General features: G+C 42.3%; 1 protein-coding gene across 4 annotated transcripts; it reads left to right on the top strand.

Moving 5' to 3' along the window:
• Positions 1–23580, top strand: RBM44 (RNA binding motif protein 44). 4 transcript variants are annotated; one of them, XM_083627590.1, is made up of 15 exons: positions 1–198; positions 1337–1473; positions 4337–4693; positions 6493–7802; positions 8687–8742; positions 10574–10747; positions 12106–12181; positions 12665–12761; positions 15078–15191; positions 16486–16571; positions 16662–16735; positions 18320–18782; positions 19638–19783; positions 19874–20022; positions 23159–23580. In XM_083627590.1, exons 3-14 carry the CDS (start codon positions 4375–4377, stop codon positions 20016–20018), a joined length of 3060 nt encoding a protein of 1019 aa, XP_083483716.1. In that variant the 5' UTR covers positions 1–198; positions 1337–1473; positions 4337–4374; the 3' UTR covers positions 20019–20022; positions 23159–23580. The 4 variants fall into 4 exon arrangements, with proteins under 4 accessions (XP_083483716.1, XP_083483715.1, XP_083483713.1 ...); XM_083627589.1 differs by lacking the exon at positions 1337–1473 and having other exon boundaries at positions 12–198; XM_083627588.1 differs by having other exon boundaries at positions 117–198; positions 19638–20022.
• Positions 23581–25795: the final 2215 nt, after the last annotated feature.

Raw genomic sequence — 25795 nt, 5'->3', positions numbered from 1 at the left:
CCCCGACCCGCGCACGAGCCCCGCCTCTGCGCCAATCCGCTGGCCACGAGCGTCCCGCGATCAGCCAATGGCGGTTTGCGGTTTGCGGAGGGGCGGGCGCGCGGGAGGAACGGGCGCTTCAGTTGGCCGAGGCTTCGGCACCGGGCGGGCGGCGGCGGCTTCTGCTGCTGCTGCTGCTTCAGCTTCTTCCTCCTCCCGGTTCGTGAGTCCCGCGCCTTCTCCCCTCCGCCTCACCCAACCCCGCCGGCAGCACGTGCGCGGGCCGGACCGGGGCGCGAAGGGCGGCGGGTCTTCCCGGGGTTTGCGCGCCGCCCGGCATGGAGGGCGCTTCCTTTGGGGGGGAAGCGAGTGGAGGGCGGAGGGGAGCGGGGAGAAAAGCTGAACCGGCTTCCTCTTCGGGCCGGGAGCTCTGAAACAGGGGGCCGGTCCACCGTCCCTCAGACCTTGTGGGGGCCGGACTATATCTGGGGGGGGGGGGAAATAATGAGCGAATTCCTGTGCCCCACAAGCAACCCAGAGGTGCATTTTCAATAGAAGCACACATTCTACTCATGTCAAACACGCTGATTCCCAGACCGGGTTTAGAAGGCGGTTGGGCTGGATCCGGCCCCCGGGCCTCAGTTTGCCTGCCCTGCTCTTCAGGCTGCAGAACTAAACTGCTGCCTAAGGTCTTAGTCGACCCTTTATTGAATTCCCCATCAGTTGCAGCAATTGTAATACCCTGCAAGTGTCAACATCAGGAAGAACTTTCTCCCTCGGGAAATGGAGGCCTCTCCTCTGGAGGTTTTTAAGCAGAGGCTGGTCAGTCATGGGCCGTGGATGATTTGGTTGAGATTCCTGCATTGCAGGGGGTTGGACTAGATGACCCTAAGGGTCCCTTCCACTCTATGCTGTATACTTTTTAATGGCACATTTATTGCTTCTTTTCTTACCTAGTGCTTCACATGAGTCCCATAGAAGTCAAATTGAAATTCAACGAAAGGCAATATGATAAATAAAAAGTAATAAAAAACAGTTAATCATCAATATGAATATTTAACATGGGCATACCAAGGGCCCACCTGATTGACACTTGTAGAGTGTCCCAACCATAGGTTGGGAACGGCTGCCCTAAGATGTATTAGGAACTTTTAAGATGCTAGTGTATGAAAGCAACCATGTTCCAAGTTGTACTGCAAAGGCCTGGACTTACACACTGCCTGTAGCATGGCAGGCACCTCTTAAGATTGAACTTTACAACCCAAGGTTTAAAGCCATACTATTTAAAGCCAACTAAATTACTACTCTGTCTAATTGGCCACTACAGTTGAGCAAGCCCTCCTCTTTCTCTCTACAGTGGTACCTCGGGTTACAGACGCTTTGGGTTACAAACTCCACTAACCAGGAAGTGGTTGCTCCAGGTTAAGAACTTTGCTCCAGGATAAGAACAGAAATCGCGGCAGCAGGAGCCCCATTAGCGAAGGAGCACCTCAGGTTAAGAACCGTTTCAGATTAAGAACGAACCTCTGGAACGAATTAAGTTCTTAACCCAAGGTACCACTGTACAGTGGTACCTCAGGTTACATACGCTTCAGGTTACATATGCTTCAGGTTACAGACTCCACTAACCCAGAAACAGTGCTTCAGTTTAAGAACTTTGCTTCAGGATGAGAACAGATATCGTGCTCTGGCGGCGCGATATCTGGCGGCGCGGCGGCAGCTGGAGGCCCCATTAGCTAAAGTGGTTCTTCAGGTTAAGAACAGTTTCAGGTTAAGTATGGACCACCGGAACGAATTAAGTACTTAACCTGAGGTACCACTGTATAGCAGATGTAGGGAAGCTTTGGTATTCCAGAACTATAACTATAACTCACACCAGTGAGCATGCCTAAAGGCCAAAGATGATGGGAGTTGTAGTGCAGCAATATCTGGAGAGCTAAAGGGTCCCCACATTTGCCCCAAAATGTGCAGTCACACCAGTGTTGGTTGCATGCTAAGTTTGTACAGGTCAGTGGGCCTGAATGAATTCTGTGAAATGGTAATGCTCATTGCTTCTGCAGCACACCATTTCAGTGGCAGGTGTGCAGGAGTTTCTTAACAGAAAGGATGGGATATGTATGGAGTATGCTGAAATTGCTTGAGAACGTAGCTACAAAGCCTTCAGTATAACTATCTCTGGCAGAGAATGCAACTTGCACAATTATGTTGAGTTCCCATGGAAAATCTATGATGATAGTAATAATAATAATAATAATAATAATAATAATGAAATTGTTACAGAATTAACTTTATAGGGTTGTGATATATGAAAATGCTCACTAAAAATAGGTCTCAGTGATGTCTGGTTTTCAGCATTGTGATATATCACCAGCTATTACAGATATATCATGATGTCTGAAATAAGGATGAAACTCTGTAGAGGTGAACAGGTTAATGTCCTAGCAACTGCTGTTACTTAGGGGTGTAAAACATATCTTGTAAATGTTTTTTTTACATATCTTTAACATACTGTTACAACTTATTTTATAGTACAGATAATATTCAAGTTAGCACATTTTCTAAGCTATTTAGGGGGAACGCAACAATGTACACACCATAAAATAAACAGGAAGCGGAGGATTGCTGAGGTGGCAGAGCAAGCAATGGTGTGGCAGAAATCATGAGAGAAGCGAGGGGCTTCACGGTTTTCCCCACATAGTGATATTTTTTTTTACATAGCACACATACACATCGTGATTTGTGATACATATTGCCACATCAAATGTTATGAAACCATTGCTGTGCTGTGGTCTTCAAATGGGTTTTGGAAGATGTATCAATACATCAAGGGACGCGGGTGGCGCTGTGGGTTTAACCACAGAGCCTAAGACTTGCCGATCAGAAGGTTGGCAGTTCGAATCCCCGCGACGGGGTGAGCTCCCGTTGCTCGGTCCCTGCTCCTGCCAATCTAGCAGTTCAAAAGCACGTCAAAGTTCAAGTAGATAAATAGGTACCTCTCAGTGTGGTGTAGTGGTTAAGAGCGATAGACTCGTAATCTGGGGAACTGGGTTTGCGTCTCCACTCCTCCACCTGCAGCTGCTGGGTGACCTTGGGCCAGTCACACTTCTCTGAAGTCTCTCAGCCCCACTCACCTCACAGAGTGTTTGTTGTGGGGGAGGAAGGGAAAGGAGAATGTTAGCCGCTTTGAGACTCCTTCGGGTAGTGATAAAGCGGGATATCAAAGCCAAACTCTTCTTCTTCTTCTGGCGGGAAGGTAAACGGTGTTTCTGTGCGCTGCTCTGCTTCGCCAGAAGCGGCTTAGTCATGCTGGCCACATGACCCAGAAGCTGTACGCCGGCTCCCTCGGCCAATAAAGCAAGATGAGCGCCACAACCCCAGAGTCGGTCACGACTGGACCTAATGGTCAGGGGTCCCTTTACCTTTATCAATACATCACCTGGCCCTCCTAAAGAACTGCGAGCATTATCTGCTACCAAGAATTAAAAGAAATTTGCCTTAGACATTAAAGTATTTTTATGTTGATTGACAGTAGTCAAGACCTAAATAGCTGCCCACCATCTACCATATTTTTCGCCCCATAGGACGCACTTTTTCCCCTCCAAAAATGAAGGGGAAATGTGTGTGCGTCCTATGGGGCGAATGCAGGCTTTTGCTGAAGCCTGGAGAGCGAGAGGCATCGGTGTGCACCGACCCCTCTCGCTCTCCAGGCTTCAGGAAGCTCTCCGCAAGCCTTGCAAACCCGGCGGGAGTTCCCGCGGGCTCACAAGGCTTGCGGGCAGAAGCCTGCAGCCCGGGCAAGTGTCCGCAAGCCTTGCGCACCTGGCGGGAGGTCCCGCCGGGCACGCGAGGCTTGGGGCGGCAGCCTGCCGCCCGAAGCACACGGAGCCCTCCGGAGGGTGCCCCGTGCTTCGGGCAGGTGTGCGCAAGGCTTGGGGCAGCAGCCGCGGCTGGGGGGGGGAATTTTTTTTTATTCATTCCCCCCCCCCCAAAAAATGAGGTGCATCCTATGGGCCGGTGCGCCCTATAGGATGAAAAATACGGTACCTGCTCAAGAGAATTTTAGGTGGGATTTCCCAAAGAGCCACTTCACATGTCATTAGCAAGCCAGTTCTGAAACTGAGGCTTGCTGTTTAAAGAGGGGAAACTCAACATTCTGCTAGGGAGTTAGTCCCATTGAACTGAGTAGATACGCATATCTTTCACTGTTGTTGCTTTAGTTAAGAGGTTCAGTTGACTGACCACCAGGATTTAGTTAACCCATGAGTATGTAGTTGGAATGTATAAGAGATGTATTGTACTACTTTGGATTATTTAACCATTCCTTTTTATATTTATGTCTATTTTGCTTGCTTTCCAGGAATTATACGCTCACCCTGTCATACACATGTCTAAAATATGTCATGGCACCCTCCTTTTAATGAAAAAGCATACATTCAACCTCTGTTTGGTACAAGGCCATGCTTCCCAAGAGATTGTTCACTTTATGGTCAAGTCCCATATTCAGTGGCGCCTTTCTGGTTTCACCCAAGAGTGTATGTGCCTATGCCTGTGACTGTAGATGCATCATATCCACATATGGTAGTGCCTTCTTCCGCATCTGTCACCTTTAAATATGGACAATTGGAAAACAGTTACTACAGATATGCTACTGCTGAAATGAATGGCTGGGGAATTCAGGTTTTAGAACAGCCAAATACTATTCATAGCTTTTCTGGTGAGTTAATTTTACTTTTCAATAGTTAGTGACTTTTTTCTTAGGGTTTTGCGACTATACCATAATTTGTACTGTGAGCAATCTTAATTAGAAAATAGAGCTTACAGTGAGCGAAAAATTTGCCTGTTTGCCCTCTGATGAAGAAATGACCAGTCCATAATTTTAATGGTAGGTTTATTGTAGCTGTGAGAGACAGAATAACAACGGGAAAACCCCCAGAAACCCAGAAGACAAAAGTCAGAGATGGATGTGCATTATAATAAGTGAAATAAGTATTTGATCCCCTATCAACCAGCCAGATGTCAGGCTACCTGGTATCGTCACTGTATGTAACAAGCTGAGATTAGAAGCACCTGCTGTAAGGGAGAGGTTTTACCTGTAATCGCAGCTCGTTAACAGTACCTGTACAAAAGACACCTGTCGATGGAAGCGATCAATCCAGCAGATTCCGAAGTAGCCAATAGTAGACAAAGGATGAATGGTAAGAGCTGTTTGACAGTGGAATGGTCTCCCTCAGAAGGTGGTGGACTCCTTCCTTGAAGGTTTTAAAGTAGAGGTTGGGTGGTCATCTGCCATGGATACTTTAGCTGAGATTCTTGCATTGCAGAGGATTGGACGAGATGACCCTCAGATCCCTTCCAACTCTACAATTATATGATTCTAATTTGTTTGCACACAAGTTTTAAAAACCCATTTTGTTACATTTGTGTCACTTAGTTGACTTACGAAGAGAAGTAGTTTTGGATTTAGGGAAGATCCACTGGAATCCATTTTTGCTGTGCTTCCCATATTTACCATGCTTATTGGGTGTTGATGGGGTAGGACAACTTTGATTTGTCTGTGATATTGGTTAACCAAATGCAGTTTTTTAGCAAGTTTCTGGGATGTGTGTTACATGATGATTTAATATTTCTTTGGTTCACCAACTGGGTATGGTACTACTTTTTCGAGACAGGCAGAGCCTTCTTCCTCTTTTCTTATATGATATAAACATGGGGTAAGTGCTCTTTAAAGGTGTTGACTCCTCCCCCACTTCCCCATCATTCCAGTTTAATTTGGGTAGAAATGCTGCCTGCTCCCGTAGTATTTTTCTGTGTGTGCCTTTAGAAAGTGACTTACTCAGTTTCCATTCCTGGTATCAAGCTGTGTGGGATGATTCATGTATACAGTTGTGAATTGGTAGATGCCAGGCTTGGAGTTAAGCAGAAGGTGGAAAACATTAAGAAATGGAGTGGGTGGGACGAGCAAGAAAGATGCAGTATTTCAGCTTCAGTTTTATATGATAAGAGCATATGATAAATTTGCTTTCTACAGTGTAGGTAGCCTGTATTTGCTTTTTTAGTGCAAAATAAAATGCTTCACCACATCAGAGGCCCTGCAGCTTCAGGTCTGGCAAATCAGAGAGGGACTGGGCCCTGCAAGGGATCCAGGGTGCTCTGGATCCCATGGAGACAAACAGTGTTCAAAATTTCCTGAGTACCGGGTGCATTTTGCCACTGGCAAAATTATCTTTATCTGGTACACTGTCTAATAACAAATAGTCTGGTGGATTTTAACATTTTGCTAAAAAATTCTAAAAGTAGAAGCGATACCTATTAAAAGCTAAGAATTTTTTCCTAATCAGTACCAATCAATGTTCCCTTTGTCCTAGTTCACTGCCTTTCTTCTGTTTCCTGTGTACCTGTTTCTTCTTTCCAAATTGAGCAGTCACTGCCAGCACTCCTTTTTTTCACTATGTAGGATAAATTTCGGTTAGAGAAAGAATATTGAAATATGCATTTGGTATTTTGTCCAAACAGGTGAAAAAGCTGTTAAATCCCATCAGCTACCATCAGATGGTTCTGAGAAAAGTAAGCTCAGTGAAGCAATGCTTGTTGCTTCTGGAAACCATTCTGACGTGGGAGCCATGGAGCAGAGAGAGAGTGAATTTGAGAACAATTCTCATAGATCAACAGTCCTGAGTGCACTCCATGGATCAGAACATTCTGAAAAAAATATAGTGAATGATATCTCTGACTTTTGCTTGAATCTTGCTAATTGCTCCTCTCCATGCCAGTCATGTTACATAAGTGCCTCAGAATTAAGCGTATCAAAAGGAAGCTTGCCTTATTTTAGTGCATTGCCTGATGAGGAACTGGAATCTGCACATAAGGAAGGTGAGGGAATGTCCACTGCACTGCCAAATGTAAGTGAGACGGATATGAACTTGGATACTGCTGCAGACTCTTCCTACTTAAGTAGCAATCAAAATGAGGAGTACAGATGCAGAGGCTTAGATGATTCCACACTAGACTGCATTGGACTACAAGATTGCATTGGTCATCGGCCAGAAGCTTTTCAGGACAAGGAACTGTCAAATGAAAATCAGCTTGCAGATGCCCAGTGTCCCATGAACAAACAAAAAGACGAGTCTCCTACTTCAGGTTGTAGTATTGATTGTGACTGCTACAAATACAGCAAAATACCAGAATTCCCCCAGACTTCGCAAGATAGCAAATGTGACACACAAGGCAAAGGCTTGAATTTTGATGATCAACCAGGAGATGAGAGTATTAGTTTGCTCAGTAGTATTGTCAATAAACATTCAGTTAGTGCTAAGGTTAATAATCCAAAATTATTCTCAGGGAGCAACTCTAAAATTGATAAAAATATGAAAACAGATTATCTTTCAGGTAGAACCCTGAAAACTGGAAATGCACATGTATTGCAACAGGAAAGAAAATGTTCCCATGCACACACCTCTAGCGGTGATACAGAAATTTCAGATTTCTCTGATTATGAAGCTGTAGTTGATTCTAAGGAGGCAAATTGCACCTATAAAGCATTTAATAATCAGAGTACAATTAACCAAGCTGTTGATGCAAGTTCTGATTTTAGAGCTTGTTTTACAACAAGCAGAGCAACTAATGTCAAGACTTCAGTAGTCTCCAGAGGACAAAACACAGTTATAACAATGATGAACAAAGAAAGGCCCAAGCAGTGGCTGAGGCATTCCGTCAGAAGTGTTGCCTGCAATACAGATTGGTCATGCATATCTGACAACATGGAGATGACTACCGCACAAGCAGCAATGGATGAAATGTTGGAAAACTGTATCACTAGTGACAAGGTAAAACATGGGGAAGCTTGTGGAATTAGTTATTATTTGAGGCATTCCACTATATGTTTTTCTAACTACTCTGTAAGTCAGACCATAATTGTATCTGCTTCCTACTTCAAGGTCATGTGCCCACCGTTATCAAGTTAGGGGGCATGTGTTTGTCTTCCTATCTGGGTGGGCAGTTGCATGTACAAGTGGACAGCCAAAGCTCTGAATCCTTAGGCTTTGAGTTTAACTCACGTTTTCTGAGAAACCTGTTGGCTAGAGCCCCAGAAATCTTTGCCAGTCAGGCACACTCTTAATCGTGCTTCTAGACTCTGAGGCAGACAATATGTGAATAGCTGGTTCACAACATTGGTAGCATTGGATGTTCATAAGGTGCAGTCATAAGGCACCTTTGAAATTTCTCCATAAGGATTAGTGTGCAGCCCATATCTTTTACTTATGAGGCAGGAGGGAAAGGGAGGCAAAGAAATTAGGCAAAACCGAGCTGAAGCACAAGTTCTTAATGGTTCCAGTTCTTAAAGCAGTTCTGGCTGCCCTGCCCTTGATAAAGATCAGCACCTCCCCTGCCACACTCTTTCCTTCCCAGATCAGATCCAGGTGCATCATGTGCAGGGCATACATGCTGGTGTACAGAGTACAAATGCTGAAGAGCTGCAGCCAAGTACAGCTCGTATATGTTTCTGATTCCCGTAGGACAGTCGTCCTTGTGTTTGTATTTGTAACTTAGGAAGCCAATATAATATGGCTAGACATGCAAAATTCTGGATTCTCTTATTGAAACAAGGAGCATTCTCAGTGTGTGTTACATAAGATTTAGGGACTTGCTAGTTAAATCTGATTTACAACTTTAGTTTGTCAATAAAACTTACTAAAATTGCTATTTCTAGGATCTTTTGGAATGGAAAAATAGCACTAGCAGAGACTTAAATGAAATTCCAAACAGGTATGATACACCTTTTAAGTGATTTTTACTACTTCTTAAAACTTAATTTCCTTTGAGGTTCTTAAAGCTCCACCAGCTGGAATCTGTGGTTACACGAGGGAGGAGGGAGGCAATGTTGCCAACTCCCCTGCAAAATATTTTTTATTAATTTTCAAAGAAAGGTATTCAAGATTCTACAAATAACAGTGTTAACAAACAGGAACTGATGACAATATACATACCGTATTTTTCTCTCCATAAGACGCACTTTTTTCCTCCTAAAAAGTAGGGGAATGTGAGTGTGTCTTATGGAGCGAATGGCGCTTCGCAGGAGAGGCGCTGTGCAGAGAGGGAGAGCTGCGCAGCGCCCCTTCACTGAAGCGCCTCTCCTGCGAAGTGAGAGGAGGAACAGAGCCCCTTCTGTTCCTCCTCCCACTTTGCTGAAGGGGCGGCGCTGCACAGAGACAGTGCCAGCTTGATGCCTGTGGGAAGCCCACAAGCAGTACATGAGCATCATAGCACCTCTAAAAACTAGGTGCGTCTTATAGAGCGAAAAATACAATTACAGATCAGTGTCAAACAAATAAAAACATTATAACCAAAATAAATAAACCACAGGTATGTGAATGCATGGGAGATAGTGATTAGAACTATTTATAGCATAGACATAATTGTTAAGCAAGAGGTGGTTATAAAACATGGACCCTGTTATACCAAGGGAAAGTATTTAAAGTATGCAAATATCCTGAGTCACTGGATCAGCCATAATGGTTTGTGGGCTGAATGGTGGTCCCTGGCCATTTTTTTCCTAGCTTACAAATGAAGTAAGTCAAACCAAACAGGTCCAAAGTTGGCATTTTATCAAAGATCCCTAAGGACTCTCAACTTAGTCAGTTTTTCCAGCTGGGCAGTTCCCCACCACCACCTATTCTACTCCAGCGAATCCATGAAAATTGTCCTCCCCTCTTTCCATTGCAGTTCCTGGTTCGAATTCCTTCTAAGAAGGAGCACCCTGAATCCAGGCTGGTGAGAATTAGTGTGACTAGAACTAGGCCATGAAAATAGAAGGCTAGCTGAGTAAGAATGTTACTCACGTTGCTGTTCTTATTACTGGCATATAAATCCCTTATAGGGGTGCAGGTGGCGCTGTGGTCTAAACCACCAACTCTCTTGGGCTTGCCAGTTGGAAGGTTGGCAGTTTAAATCTGGGTGATGGGGTGAGCTTCCATTGCTTTGTCCCAGCTTCTGCCAACCTAGCAGTCCAAAAACATACCTGTGCAAGTAGCTCTGCAGTGGAAAGGTAAATGGTGTTTCCATGCATTCTGGCTTCTGTCACAGTATCCTGTTGTGCCAGAAGCGGTTTAGTCATTCTGGCCAGGTGACCCGGAAAGCTGTCAGCCTGAAAGCGGAGATGAGCGCCGCGCCCCAGAGTCGAATTCGACTGGACTTAATCGTCCAGGGGTGCTTTAACTTTACCTTTTTACAGTGGTACCTCAGGTTACATATGCTTCAGGTTACATACGCTTCAGGTTACAGACTCCGCTAACCCAGAAATAGTGCTTCAGGTTAAGAACTTTGCTTCAAGATGAGAACAGAAATCGGGCTCCGGCAGCGCAGCGGCAGTAGGAGGCCCCGTTAGCTAAAGTGGTGCTTCAGGTTAAGAACAGTTTCAGGTTAAGTACGGACCTGCGGAATGAATTAAGTACTTAACCTGAGGTAACACTGTAAATTCCTTATTTTTCTGGTTGGGAATGAATTTTCAATTGTTCTTTTATGTTTTCTAAATGTACACTTAAGTAGAATCCCCTAAATCACTTTTGTTTGTATTCAAACTTAATATTTCTTTTAAAAGGATAATGCAGCTTTCTCAAGAAATAAACAACCATTTACCAAGCTGCTGTAAGGAAATACTGGAGAGAGCTATAAAAGCGGAAGTGCAGCTTTTAAAAATTCGCTATCAGATGTATCAACAGCACTGCTGGCAGACTTGCATTAATTCCATGGACAAAAAGAAATCTGTAAATGGGTGTGTATGAAATAGTTTCTGGTGTGGAAGGCAGACTGTTAACTGGTTTGGGCAGAACACCAAATATGATTACTAATATGAACATTTTCAGTATAATCCATGCATATTTACTCGTTGTATTCATAGCATTGTATTGTAAGGCTAAGAGCTGCTGTGTCTGTGGGACCTAGCTGAAAGTCAGATAGGAGGGAAGAGTTGAGTTAAAGGCATAAATATTCTGTCCAGTGACTCCAAAGAAAGCAAACTACTCAAGGACGTTAGCCTTTTCCCAACAGTTTCAGAAAAGTATTTGGAATAACTGTTTAGTGAGTCAGTAAGTTTAGCCTGAAGATTTAGGCATGAGGCTGAATGCATCTATATTCATGTTAGTATTTCCTTAGTTTTTTCTTTCAAATGCAACTCCTGCCATGTTAGACTCTTCTCAAAAGCTCCCTACGTTTTGGCAAAAAACTTCCTATTCCAGAGAAACAAAAGGATTCTGAGATGTCACTTCATAAGAGAAGTCACTAACTAAACAGCCCCTTCCCCTTATGTGGTTACCTGGAAAGAGAAAATTTGATGTGCGGTGCCTAGGCATCACCAAATAAAGGTTGCTAGTTTCCATGTGCTTTTTTAAAAATGCGAATATTGTAATGTACTGTAGTTTGGCCCTCAGAAGAGAACAAAGGATTGGACTTAAATAGGTGTTTTGCAGCAGTGGCAGATGTTTTTACAAGGACTCTAGGAAGAATCCCTTTGCCATCTTTTGAACTGTAGGTGGGCACAAAGGACAAGAGGAATTCCCTTGTCATCCAGGAGGTCTCTAGGCAACAATTGAAAAAGTGGGGACATAGGACTAAGAGCTATGCAGACAGTTCATGGAGCTCCTCTTTTCCCTACCTCACCTAGGATAATGCAATCCCTATAAACTGCTACAAAATCTCTTGTTTAGTCCATTGCTCAAAATTAGCCAGGCACATTTTGCCTGGGAGAAGTTACAGGAGTGTCCACAAACTTTTTGGATTTGAAACACATTTGTACGTTGCACATTCTATATGAAAATGTTGACTTCAGTAACAAAGGCAATGTGCATCAGTGACTTTCTCTCATTCCTTGGTCTCACCAGTGAACATCTGCACAGCCCTTTAGCACCTCTACACGGAAGGTTTTTGAGATTTGCTGCTCACTTGATCTTTCAGAAATGGTCATAACTCATTATCATACCTAAAGTATTTCTAAATTATATTAAAGGCAAGGTTCTTTCTTCTGACACATTGAAAATTGAGGTTGTTTTGATAAAAATAGACAGTGGCTAAAAGGTGCTTTCTATACCTCAGCAAATGCCAAATCAATGAATATACGTTTGATTATTTTTTCAGTTCTACCCTTGGGTCAGGAAAATCTGTGTTTCAGGTGTCACTGCCACAGAATATGGAAGTTTCTTCACTCCCTTTAGTAAGTCTTCTGCATACTTCATTACAACACTACCTTAAGAATTCTTTGTGAACTTTCAAAATGGTTTATTTTGAAGGCTGATTCTACATTACAACTTCTCTATTAAACATAAATATAAACCTGTTCTAGCAATGGGGTATAATATAGTCAATATAAAGCAGAACCATTATATCAGCCTCAAAAATAAATACCACAGGGCAGATTGCTCATTGAAGACTTAGTATCTTTTAAGTGAGTGTGTACGCTTTCACTGTTTTGGTTAAATTTCTGTTTCAAAAAGTGTAACTTTTGTGTTTGGAAATTACAAGCTCTTGCTGCATCTCAGAGAAACCCTAAGAGAAAGGGGTATTCCAAGATGGTGCTTCTCTGAATTGTGAAGCAGGAAATAACTTGTTCTAAAACTGGCCTGTGTTTGAAGAAGTTGGCACTGAAAAGCTGTCTGTTGAGCAAAAATTAAAATCTGTTCTTGTTTTTTAACTTTAGGTTACATGTCAAAAGAAGGATGGTGAAAACAGCAGCCCTGATTTGTCCCTTTCCAACAAAACCCCTGAAGAACAGAAATATGAACTTATGGAAAATAGTAAGTTAAACATTTTTAAATGCAGGGTATTTATTATTTACAATGCAGTTATTACATTGTAACTGGTTTGTCCTCTGAACTATACCAAGCATTAAATATGATATGCAAGTAGTTAAACATTCACAATTTTAAGTTCCAATAAGAATGTTCCTAATTGGGGAGTGGATTTGATTTCAGGCAAAGGGACACAAGGAAGGGGCACCACTAGTAGAGTGCCAAAGTAACACACTGTACATCAGGGTGGATATGATTTAAATCATTTTTTTCAGAAAGACTCATTCTTGCTGGTATAATCTTAATATTTACAACCAGATGAAGGTTTCATTTTTGGAATAATAATTTTTCAGAGTAGTTTTTACAGTTATATTAAAAATTACTGATTTGGTTATACTATTAGAAATACATAGATAATTATGAAATTATTGTGAGGTTTAATAAGTTAACTGTTTATATTTAGACAGCTTTTCTTCTCTACTTTATTGGAAGGAGAAAAATAATCATTTCCTCAATAACAATTTAAACAATTTATTTAACTAAACAATAACATTATAGTATATGTATCCATGTTTGTTAACCGATGTGGTTAAACAATTAAAAATAATAATAACTTAAACTGAGTTTTAACACACATGAAAAACTTAAAACAAATCCTTATTTCTTGATGAATAGCCTTTGAACTATGATGTAACTTAAATAGAAAACTATCTTTAGAAAGATTTCCCCCACAAAAGCATTTTATTTTAAAAATCCAATTTACCGTATTTTTCCGTGTATAAGATACACCCACGTATAGGGTGCCCCCTATTTTGGGGGGGAAATTGCCCTGACTTGTTGAGCTTTTGGCGGGGGGGGGGCGTTGCCCAGAGGCTAAGAGCCGCACGCGTCTAACATGCCGCGTATCAGCTCTTCCCTCGCCGGCAATTGCTGAGCTTGGGGGGGGGGGGCAGAGTGATGAAGCTTTTTAATAAAATTACTTTTAGCTCTTTTTGCCTTTCCTGCAGGGCATTCTTAGTCTGCTTGCCTCCTCCCACTCTGCCTGCCCTACAGCTGGGAGGGAGGCTGAAGGCAGTCTGTTTCTGGGCCTGGCTACTCATGAGCGGCGCTGCAGTTGTAGGGCAGGCTGAGTGGGAGGAGGGGAGAGATATCTTTGAGCGCCACAGACAACATCGCCAATTGCACGGCAGAAATCAGCCCGCTCAGCCCGCCCTGCAACTGCAGCGCCACTCACGAGTATCCAGGCGCAGATGCCTCGCGACACAAACGGACCGCCAGCAGCCTCACCCCTAGCTGTAGGGCAGGCAGAGGGGGAGGAGGACAGCAGACGAAGGAGGAGCTGTGGGAAAGCTGCGGAGGGGTGAGATATCTTTGATCACCACGGCCAACTGGAGCGGCAGCGCCACATGCACCTCATCCCAATTATCTAAGCAGGCAGTCCCATACAAGCACCATACAGAACAAAGACTGGTAATTACTGACTAGAACAGTGCTTTTCCTTGCTATTTGGTTCATAGTCATAGTTTGCCACAATAATACATGGCTTAAAGCTGCACTAACTTCTTTTTCAACACCACAGCTGTAGTCGATACTCTGCACAATCGGATGAAGTTCCAAGTAGCTTTATAGTACAAGGACAATGGAGCTAGGACAAATCTGAGGAGCTGAAGGACCCCTTCAACGATCCTCCTCCAGCCTCAGCAGTTTTTTGTCTTTTTATTCTTGAACTATCGGTCATTCGATGTTTTAAATCCCCTGTTGTTTCTGTTATCTCCTTCCCCCCCCCCCTTTAAGTATTTGCCCAGGACGATAGCTACCTTTACCTCCCCACCCCCATTTTATGTTATGCTGTTATTTCTATGTATATCATGCTATGGCCACACGGCTAATGCAATAAAATCTATATATATATAATACATGGCTTATTGAGCCATATTTGTAGTGCTTATCTTAAATGTCAGATGTTCTTCTTTATCTTAAAAAAAAAATAACCCAAGCTTTAACTCACCGTGTTTGGATCTCACAGATTTAGTCTGTATACCTTGTAAATGTAGGCACCTGCATTAAGTTCAGCTTTAATTTTAAGCTGGGTTTTTTTAGAGAGACACTTGACATAATTAAAATCTTAATTAAAAAAATTATTTTTATCAGCCCTTCAGTTGGTGTAGATATACTCTCCTGAACCCTGTTTAGCAAATTTTCTGTGTGTTTGGCAAATTTTAGAGACAAGGCTCTGGGGATGAGCCAGGACTACTTACCTTTTTTCTACCTGTTCTGAGCTTACCTCTGTGTTGTGTGTTTAATATTTACATCTGTTTCAAGGTTCTTCAAATACTCAAGAAATCAGTGAAGGCTGGTTCGATGCTACAGAGAACCTGACAGTAACTGATTCTTCACTGCCACTTACAGATCAGTTAAAGCCAAGTGATGCATCAGGTGCGTGTTGACTGTATTAGTTTGGGAATAGCACTGATACGACTTCTGAGCTTTGGTTACCTTTGTTCCCACACAAATATCTACCCCTGCACAGATTGAATATTAGAAATGTTCTAAAGGTTTAGCTAGGTAGCTGGTGCTCACATCTCCTCTTCAAGGTAGGGGACGTCATCTCTAGTGTATGCAGATACCCTAAGAAACTGGGTGATATCCCCCGTGATACTCTTGCGGAGAAGCTGGTAAATCGTGGGCTGGACATGGTAACTGTTCGGTGGATTTGTAGTTTCTCCCCAGCCTTCCTAGGGGCCAGTTTGGGCTCAGCATTTTGAATCTTCCTGGTCCTTTCTGTTTCCTCTGCGTGTTCCTCTCAGCCTCCAGTGTCTCTCATTCTTCTACCTGTCTAAGGATTCTTCAGCCCCTCTGCCACAGGATGGAACTCAGGCTCTAGTAGGAATTACATCAGCTGCCTTTTAAAGTTTGTTGCTTCTTGCCTTTGGAGCAGCAGGATGATTATAACCTACCTGGATATCTCCTTGCACTCTACAAAAAAACAAAAAAACCTTTTGCAGTAAATATTACTGTTTTGTTCTGGTGTATCATGTTGGTGTTTCATGCCTGTGGAAAATGACAGGGCAAACAAAGTGAAGTCATATTTTTTTCAGGGACACACATAGCATGAAAAGGACATGCTTTCCTGGTCCTTTGAAATTTCTGAAACAGTGATGCTAAACAGAGGTTTTTAAAATACTTTTCATTTTTCTGTTGGAGATGAAAAGAAAAATCTCAATTGCTAATTTTATTGTAATCATAAGTATACCTTGTAACGAGGAGCCCCCAATTACTGATTCCTGTAATAAATTTTGAGTTGGCTACTTCTTTTGCTAACTGGTTCTAGTACCCAAATCTACATCTTTGCAGGACATGCACCGTTTTTTTAAAAACAGAAAAAATGGCTTGTATGAGAGCTCTGTTTAACTATTCTTTTACATTCTGATCCTGAGCTGAACTTGTGAGTTTTTATTGCAAGAACTCAGACACAAACTGTAAAAATCGAGCAAATGGAGATTTTTACAGTTCTAATCAAAGTCTTGGTAATAAGTCCTTTGCATTCTGGGAAACTGTGACCTAATATATGACCATAAAAATAATTCTAGAAGGGAGTTTTTTCTTCTTAACCATTTCTGAATGCCTTTCTGTCTTCAGTATTGGTGCTTTATTTATGCAGTTAAATTTCTTTTTCTTTTCAAAATACACATGCTGAGTTATGCATTATTGTTGTAATCTACCCTTCTAGAAACACAGACTATAAAAGACACAAAAAAGGAGCTAAAGAACATATATAGTGTTCATGTTGCAGATTTAGGTCCCTTAGTATCAGAGGTAAGTCAACATATATTTAAATATAATAGTTTATTTCACTAAATGCTATTTCTTAACCTGTGTCAGTGAAAGTCTTTTTGTCTATTTCAGGTTGATCTGTGGCTTCATTTCCAGAAGTATAATGTTTCTGAGATTTCCATTTGTGAATATTCTGCCAATTGCAGGTACTCCATAATATACTGTAATTTTTTGCTTGCATGATTTCATAACTGAAGTACATTCAGGGAAAGACAGTAGGCCAGCACATACTTACTTATGTGATCACAATCTTACACGGGGGCTGGGGTGGGGAATAAATAAATAAATGCAGAGTTGGGGAGACCCTCTGCTCTCCATTTATTTGTTTTTTGTGCACCCAGCATGTTTTCCTTGGTTTCTGGGCTTTGGGTCGGGAGAGAGCTGTGGCAGCATCCCCAAGCCCTTGCACTGCCTTCCGAAACCAGGTAAGCATGGCGGTGCCTTTTGGGAAGGGGAGGGGCTATGGGAGCATCCCAGAGGCCAGCAAGAAAGGTGCTGCTTCGCTTCCTGGGGTCTGGGAAGCTCTTGGGGGCCTCACACAACCTTCCCAGGCCCTGGTAAGCAGCCTTCTGCCTCTTAGAAGGGCAGTTTGTGTTATTTTGCCTTTGCTTGCAAATCCCTGGAACCAAACCCTCATGTAAGTGGCAGGCCCACTGAACTTTCGTTATTAATGGATGATTTGCAGGATCCTAGGGATCTGTCACCATATGGCTCTTTGAAGCCTTTCCCCCATTCCCTCTTTTCCCACTTGCCTTTGGTCTGTTGTGGGCACGCAAAAGACACGGCCATTACCTGGTCTTGTGGGCTGCTGGATGCTTTGCATTTGTCACTCCAAAGCAAACAAAAGTAGAAGCAAAGCCTCAGAAGGGCGACTAAAAGCTATTTCTAATGTATAAAAGTAATCCTAATAAAACAATAACATTCCCAGTGAATTTTGGTTGGTTGCAGCCTTTCTCAGGGACACTCTGAGAATCGGATCTAAATAAATAAATAATGCTGGTAATTATAAATGTGGGCATTAATTGCAATAGGACAGTTCATGAAATAAACCATGCATAGAATGAACCTTAAAACCTCAACTAATCATACTATACACTAACACAGATTACATTAAATGTACTTGCTATATGCTGCAAGACATAGAACCATAGAATTGTAGAGTTGGGAGGGAACCTGAGGATCATCTAGTCCAACCCCCTGCAATGCAGGAATATGCAGCCATCCCATACAGGGATCAAACCTGCAGCCTGGTGTTACAGCGCCACGTCCTAACCAAGTGAGCTGTCCAAGCCATAATAAAGCTCTGTAAATTTCTCATTGAAACAGAGACTGTGTAAATCCCTTAATGTGCACACCTCATGAAAATGAACCTGGTTATAAAATTTATGGAGCCTTTTGGGTATGAAATCCAGCCATCCTGTTCCACGGCAGGGCCATGAGCACAGGCTGCTCCTGCTCAGAGCATAAGTTGTGTGCGCGCACGTGGCGTGTGTGTGCCTGGCCTTGAGAAGGGAAGGTGTGGCATAGTTCTGTCACTGCAGGCAGTGTTGTCTGTCTATGTTGCCAAAGGCCTGTTGAGAGGGGCAAGAAAGTAAATGGGCTTAGTTGATTCTTTTGCATAGGAGAAAGGATTATACCTCTTAACGTTTTGGTTTACAGTTGAAGAGGCATATTGGATAGGTCTTAAATTTTCCATTTTTCTTAATTTTGGCACCTCTTTTTCATTCTAGATATGCTTTCCTTAGTTTTAAAACAGCCTGTGATGCAAAGCTGGCAGTGAAAGAAATGAACGAGAGAGAAATAAAGGGCCAAGCGGTAAAGGTTCATCTTGTAAAGACTGCAAAAGAAAATGGGCTCCCGGATTATCATAGTTATGTGAAACCAGAGTATGGAAACAAAGGACCACGTTATAGCTGTGAAAAGAATAACGAAAATAGAAGTAACTGTAATCTTATGTTTAATGCACCCACTTCTGCCTCCGCTGCTTGCAAAATGCCTGCCATCTCTTCAAAAGGGCCCAGTATCTCCAAAAGTCCTTTAAAGTTGCCTTTGCCTTCAGCAAGTGCTCCCAGGCCTCTCTTGGACTCTTCAAAAGGGTCTCTTTGTGCTTCAGCCCCTTACAAAGTACCCAAGCCTGATCTCAAATCTTCTAAACTTTCATCAGAAAATACACATCTTGAAATTGATCAAGAGGTAACTTTTTCTCCCTATTGGAATGTATGTCAAAACATCTTTTAAATCACAGTGCATGCATTCTTCTTTTGTAAGGATAATACTGACTGCTTAACACATTATTTAAGTGATTGGGTGCAGGCCATAGGATCGGGTGCTCCATTGTGGAGCAAACTGCCCCACCCCCACTGAAGCCACGGTTAACTTAGTCTAGCACCACCATTGATCACACTTTGGGGTAAAAGTAGGATGCTTGTTAAGGTTGATGTTGGGGGGGATGCAGGGGCTGCTGCCGCCTTGTCACTTTTCTCCCAGCCTGACCAGATAAAGGTGTGGGCAGGTGAGAAACGATGAGACAGCAAGTGTGTTGGAAGACTCCCCAGGGTCTGCATAAAAGGCAAGATGCACCAACAGCAGAGAGAGGTCCTAGCTGGAATGTGAAGGATTTACAAACCACAGGCAGGCTGCAGGGCAAGGAAAGTGAGGCAGAAAACCTGAACCAGAGTTGGATTGCAAGGAATGGGAAAGCTCCAGTTGCGGATTACATTTATACAGTTACTGTGTTTAGACCTGGGGAAGATAATTTGCTCATCAAGTGGCATGGAATTCGGATGGGACAGCTGCCTCCCCTCCACCGAACCATGATGAAGTGGTTGACACAGTTGCTTTTGAACAGCACGCACTCAGGTTGAAAGGCAAATCCACACAAGGTGTTCTGTGGGTAGAGGCTCCCACTTCTTTTTGCAGATGTAGTGCGAAGCATTTTCTAACATTTTACTGAATATTTGTTTCAATTTTAGCTTTCCTTAGTTCTTCAGTACAAATGCAGCTTTTCCTTATTTTGTCCATTAAGTAGCTCATGTAATATTTGCCTAGGATCTTGCAGGGGGCCTCTTACCGTTGGGTTCAGTACAGTTTGTTCCAAATCCATCTGCTACCTTTATACCACCAAACGCATTAAACTTAAGAAGCTTCCGTAAAGTGGTGAAGAAGCTGGAAGATCTGTATCCAGAGATTCATAGGCAAGTATACTTTTTAATGGTGGGATTCAGAATTTTTTTTTTACTGAAATTCTCTGGAGGCTCTCATCTCCTTTTCTCCTTCTCTTTTAGAGACAAAATTTTGGATGCTTTGGTAGAGATAAAAGAAAATAAGGGTTTGCTTAGTGGCTTATCGCTTAGCTCTATTGTGCAAATGACTTCATCACTTCTGGAAAAGAGATTTGGATGTAAATCTGACGGAAAGCAAAAGAAATAAGCAGGTGAGTACCCAAACTGCCTTCAAATTCTAATATTGCATACATCTTAGCTTGGCGGATATCTACTGGCCATTTTCTTTTATCATAAATAGAATGTGGCCCTCCAGACCTCTGTCTTACCCCCAGAGCTCTCTCATGGCCACACCTCTCTTCAAGTGCCTATGTTTGGTCAATGTGTATTCCTGAACTGTGACCAGGATCTCTTGCTTGACCGGATGAGGAGATTTGCATGTAGAAAACTGATTTTTGCATGGCTGGAATGTAGCCTATTGTAAAAAACAACAACAGTTGCTTATTTTGCTCAATTGTCTCTTCCACTGGCTGTAGCTCCCAGAAAGTTGCTCATGATGGAATTCAGCCATTGGGCTTATCAGGAACTTGAAAACTTGAACAACCTCTTTATATTCTGCCTTGAATTTTTCTGTTCCATTTCTACTGCTGAGCCATTGCCTTTATTAATTGCTTAGCTATGTCAACCTAAACAGTTTGGTGTAGCACTTATCACTTTGTAGAAGATTATCGTCATAGAATTGTAGAGTTGGAAAGAACCTTGAGGGTGATCTAGTCCCACCTCCTGCAATGCAGGAATCTCAACTAAACCATCCATGACAGATGACCATGTTTAACTTGTGTTCTGCTAAGACCCCTAGATGGCATACCAGGTGTCTCCCGTCTTATATTTGTGCATCTAGTTCTTCCTGCTTAAGTGTGTAACTGCACATTTGTCCCTATTGAAATTCATTTTGTTTGTTTTGGCCCAGTACCTTCACTTCAGATGGAAAAATATTGAATCTGGCTTTAGAAAACAAAACGGCAATAGTTTGATATGGTCAGACTCTTAAGGTAGGGAGATAACAAGAAAGCCTGCAGATATTAGATTCCTAACACAGACAGGGCACATATATGTGAGATTGTAAGTCACTGAAGGCACCATCCCATAACCTCTGTTTCACAGTTTTGAGGGCAGCATCATACCCCAGGTGGATAAGAAAAGATGGTGAAAGACCTATGGAAGAGGGCTTACACACCATGGTTTTTGACCAGGAACTGATATACTCATTTATCAAATGAGTAGACCATTTCCAAGACCATATACAGAGTAGACCATTTCCAGGACTATATACACAGACTCTTAGCCAATATTTCAGTTCACTCCACCAGGCCTTAATTGAAAGTGGGCGTTCACCAGTTTCCAAAAGAAGTTATTGAATTTGGTACCTGAAGTAGGGACCTCAGAAACTTTGATTGAAATCTATCAAGTTTAGGGAAAGAACCATTATACCAAATATTTGAGGCATAAAGGAATTGTATTACAGATTTTGCACTGAACACTTTTAAAGCTTAGGGAATATACTGACCTTCCTGTGTAAGACTGTAAGGTGGACAAAACAAAACAAAAATTTTTTTTTTCCTTCCAGTAGCACCTTAAAGACCAACTAAGTTAGTTCTTGGTATGAGCTTTCGTGTGCATGCACACTTCTTCAGATACTTCTTCAGATGTGTATCTGAAGAAGTGTGCATGCACACGAAAGCTCATACCAAGAACTAACTTAGTTGGTCTTTAAGGTGCTACTGGAAGGAATTTTTTTTTGTTTGTTTTGACTATGGCAGACCAACACGGCTACCTATCTGTAACTGTAAGGTGGACAGTAAGCCCTAAATACTGAAAGCTTTTAGTCTGTTCAGGTGCATGACCATTGAGGATCCATCTTTATGGGGAAAATCTATTTCCAAAAATCATGATTTTTATTTATTTATCACAATTGATTATAAGGTCGCTTTCAAGACATTAATCCGAAAACTTCCTTAGTTTATGTTTTAAGCCAGATTTGGCGCATGAGAGGATAAGCAGTGTTGTCTGTATACAGCTTGGGACACTGTCCATCTGGGCCCATTAGGACTTTCTCTAAGTCATTAAAAAGAGATTAAGCAATAGGGGGACCCTCTTGACATCATAATTTAGTTAGCCCCAACAGACCATCTCTTACCTGCATATTACTATCAATATATAAAGCTTTATAAGATAGAGGAGACTTTTGTCCTCCATCATGAAATGCAACTTTGACCATAATTTGGATCTAGGGATGGGGTCAGTGGCAGATTTTAGGTCCACAAAGGCCACATATAGATGGCCTTGGAGTGGTCTAATATATTTGTCTGCTAGGTGTAACAGCGCAAGAATAGTGATCGGATGTTGAGTACAGTCATACCTCGGGTTGAATATGCTTCATGTTGAGCGCGTTCGAGTTGCGCTCCGCAGCAACCTGGAAGTAACTGAGCGCGTTACTTCCAGGTTTCGCTGCTTGCGCAGACGCTCAAAATGATGTCACGTGCATGTGCAGAAGTGGCGAAAAGCGACGTGTGCGCAGACGTGCCATCACTAGTTACGTTTGCTTCTGGATGTGAACGGGGCTCTGGAACGGATCCTGTTCGCATCCTGAGGTACCACTGTAGTTTGCCTGGAAAGCAGCCTGGGCTTCATAGATTACTGTCCTCCAGAAAAGTTGAGAATTTAATGTAAAGAAAACGGGCCTATAATTTCCCATTATGGGACTGTTATTGTTGAACCAGTTATGCCCTGTGAAATTTGCAGTTTGGCCACCTGCATTTACGCTGTTTTATGTCATTTTTACTAACATGGCCAATTAGTAATGTGCTGCTTAAAGCAAAATTGGCCATATGTTTTTCAGCAAAACATATATTTTACTTTTGCCCCAGCTGGTGGCAGTGTTTAGCAGTGTCTCTCCTACTACGAGCTGGGCTAACTGAATGAGAACAGTCTCATTCTGTAGCCCTAATCCTGCTCCTGACATCCTTCCTTAGCTAGGACTGTGTAAACAAGGGGCAAGACTAGAATCTGCTGGTCTGCTCCCAGCAAATGTTGACAGGAGGCTGTATTGTGCAAGGCTGCTCAGTGACCTGCCAGACCCCCTGCTTTACTCAGCCCCCTCAGATCAGAATAGAGGTCCTAGCAACGAAGGACCTAGTTCGTATTTCCATATAATCTCTTGGGTATTGAACAATTGCTTCTTCACAGTAGAATGCAGATTTCCTTAAAAAAAATAGCATGTTTAAATTCATCTTCAATTTTTCAAGTGACAAAAACTTGCTAGTTTTACAATCTTTTTTCTATATATAGTGACTCTGCAGCTGTCTGTGAACCTGAACGTATTTTTTCTGGGTGTGTCTGTCACTGGCATGGATGAAAAGAAAAGCCATCATTGCAGGCCTGAAAAGAGAATGCACACTCAGTTGAGGAGCTCCAAGTGAATTTAAAGAGGAACGAAATGTTAGTTTATGGAAAACTGAGTTGTTTGGGAAATGTTCCAGCTTTCAAAGATATGCACGTTTGCAAGGAACTGGTGGTCTTCTGCTCTTTTACTCTGCAATGAACAAAAATCTTTTCCTTAGGTAAAAAAAGTTTCATCTTTTGTTTTGATAACCATATTTTGTGTTTGTCAGCTACTGTAATGTGAAACAACTTTAGAAAATAATATGTAATTAAGAATCTGATGTGGCTGAAGTTTGTAGCTGCAGTTTCAATAAACTTGTTTGGTTGTAGTAAGGTGTAAGATGTTTGTATTTTAATTGACAAGGCTCATACTGTATTTATTTGACGGGGGAGGGGGAAATAAGTGCTTCCCCTTTAAAAAAACAATGTTCATACAAAATCAAATATATTTCACAGATATATCACTTTTTGTAGTTCTACACACTGGGAACAATCCAGCAAAAATAGAATATTTTAAACTACCATGATTTCCATTGAAATCAGTGAGATTTTAAAGTGACTTTTCTCAGGGCTTCCTTCATGTATGGCTCGCATGCTGTTCAACTGGGAGATCTTGCCAACCAGCAGGTCAAAGGTGGCATTCAGCTAAGTTCTACTCAGAGTGGACCCACTGGAATTAGTGGGCCTGGCTGAATTAGGCTCATTCCAGTGGGTCTGCGCTGAGTTCAGTTTAGCTGACTACACCCAAACGTTCCAGGCTTGGTCATCTTCAGTAAGGAGGCAATCACACTCTAGGAATGCACAATCCAGCCATAAGCACAAAGCAGCCATGTCACTTTACCCTTCCGGCTCTAGCACTGGAACTACCTTCATGGAATATTCAGCAGCAGCTTACCAGGAATAGGCAGGCTGTTGTGGGAACAGGAGCTTGAAAGGTGCATTCATGCAGCAGGAGCAACTCCCACCATCCCTGACATGGCCTGTGCTAGCTGAGGTTGGTGGAGTTGGCTGGAGAGCACTGCATGGGCTACCCCAGTACCTTTCTCCATTCAAATGTTAGGTGGTTTCCCACACAAAGCAACATCTTTTAATTCCTTTTAAAGAAAAAGGTGAAGGAAACTTGGCAGGCCCCTTGCCTTCTAAATTCTTCTGCTGCTAGGTTTGAGTTAACCCCTTTTCTCCCAGAAGTCAGTAGTGGGATATGAAAACTGGGCAGAAAACCATCAGTACACTTCAGATTGCACTCTAAGCAACCATCAATTAAACTTTTATTTTTGAGCTTTAAGCTTCAGATATGATAATGCAGTTTTCTGCCAGGTACTCTTGACCTGTGGGACTGGCTTGTGACAGAAAAAGAAATTTATTGGGTAATAATAGCAACTGGCACAAATGTAAACATACCAGGTTTGGGACAGAAACCTTATTACCAATAAATTTAACGTTTCTAAGGATTTGGTCAAGGGACAGTCATTTGGTACATGGGAGCAACACACACCTTTTTCAGTTTTTTAAAGCTGATGTTTTATATATAGTATATTGAGGAAACTTGTATTTCAAATCTTTTTTTAAAAAAATAGGTGTAAAAAAATAAATAGAAGGTGTTTGAACACAAATAAATGCACACTTAAATGCATGCCTATCATATACCCCAGGTTTCTGGAACTTGCAGTGAGTGACGAAGTACTGCTTGAGGTGAGGTGACAACACTGCAAACACATCCCATAGAGCACCATCCACTAGGATGGACAGGAGAAAGATTTTGGAAGCATAAAGTCAAAAGTGTTAATATACGGATGAAGACAAACATGCAGAAACAGCAACCCATATATGCACAAACTCCCCAGTATGGACACAACCCTTGTATTCCCTTCTTCTAGGTCTCGGGAAGTGCTTAGTAGAATAATGTATTTGTAATTATGAGCCTTTATGGTATGGCTAAATACACACTTCTGTTTACAGTGCATCCAGTGTACTCCCACTGGGAATGGGTTGCTAACCCTTGGCAAAAAGGACGTTTGGTTATATTAGAAAGTCATTCGGGTTAACCTTTTGTTCCTTTGAACTGGGGAATGAGCGTTTCTGTCTCGATGGCAGGTGCTCAGTTGTTGAAATGCTCTCTGCACATTCCTCTTAGTGTCAAGTCTTTGAACTTCAGAGGAATAAAATAGGTACTCCGGAAGAAAAGCTCAGTATCGGCACAAAACATTAGAAATGGCTGTCAACCACAAAAGCATACATTCATGCACAGAAGTGTCTTTTCAATATTCAGAACTTTTTGGGTTCGACGTTTGAGAGGGGGCGGGGAAGGTCATCTTCTCGATTCAGGGCGACATTTGTTGCAACCTTCAGGCTTCACTCCCCTTTAAACATCCAGCCTGCCGAGGAGTTCTGCAGAACTCAACACCTTGCTCACTGCTTCCTGACAATTAAACCACCTTCCTGCAGTTTTGGATTTCTTTGCTCGTCCCTTTGCCAAGGTTTCTTTCCCAAGCAACAACTTCAGCTCCTCCTCCTCCTCCTCTGCGCTCCCTTTGCGCGCGGGGC

Source organism: Podarcis filfolensis, assembly GCF_964270895.1.
Source record: "Podarcis filfolensis genome assembly, chromosome: 1".
Taxonomy (NCBI): domain Eukaryota; kingdom Metazoa; phylum Chordata; class Lepidosauria; order Squamata; family Lacertidae; genus Podarcis; species Podarcis filfolensis.
This window is presented reverse-complemented; position numbering and strand designations above follow the sequence as displayed.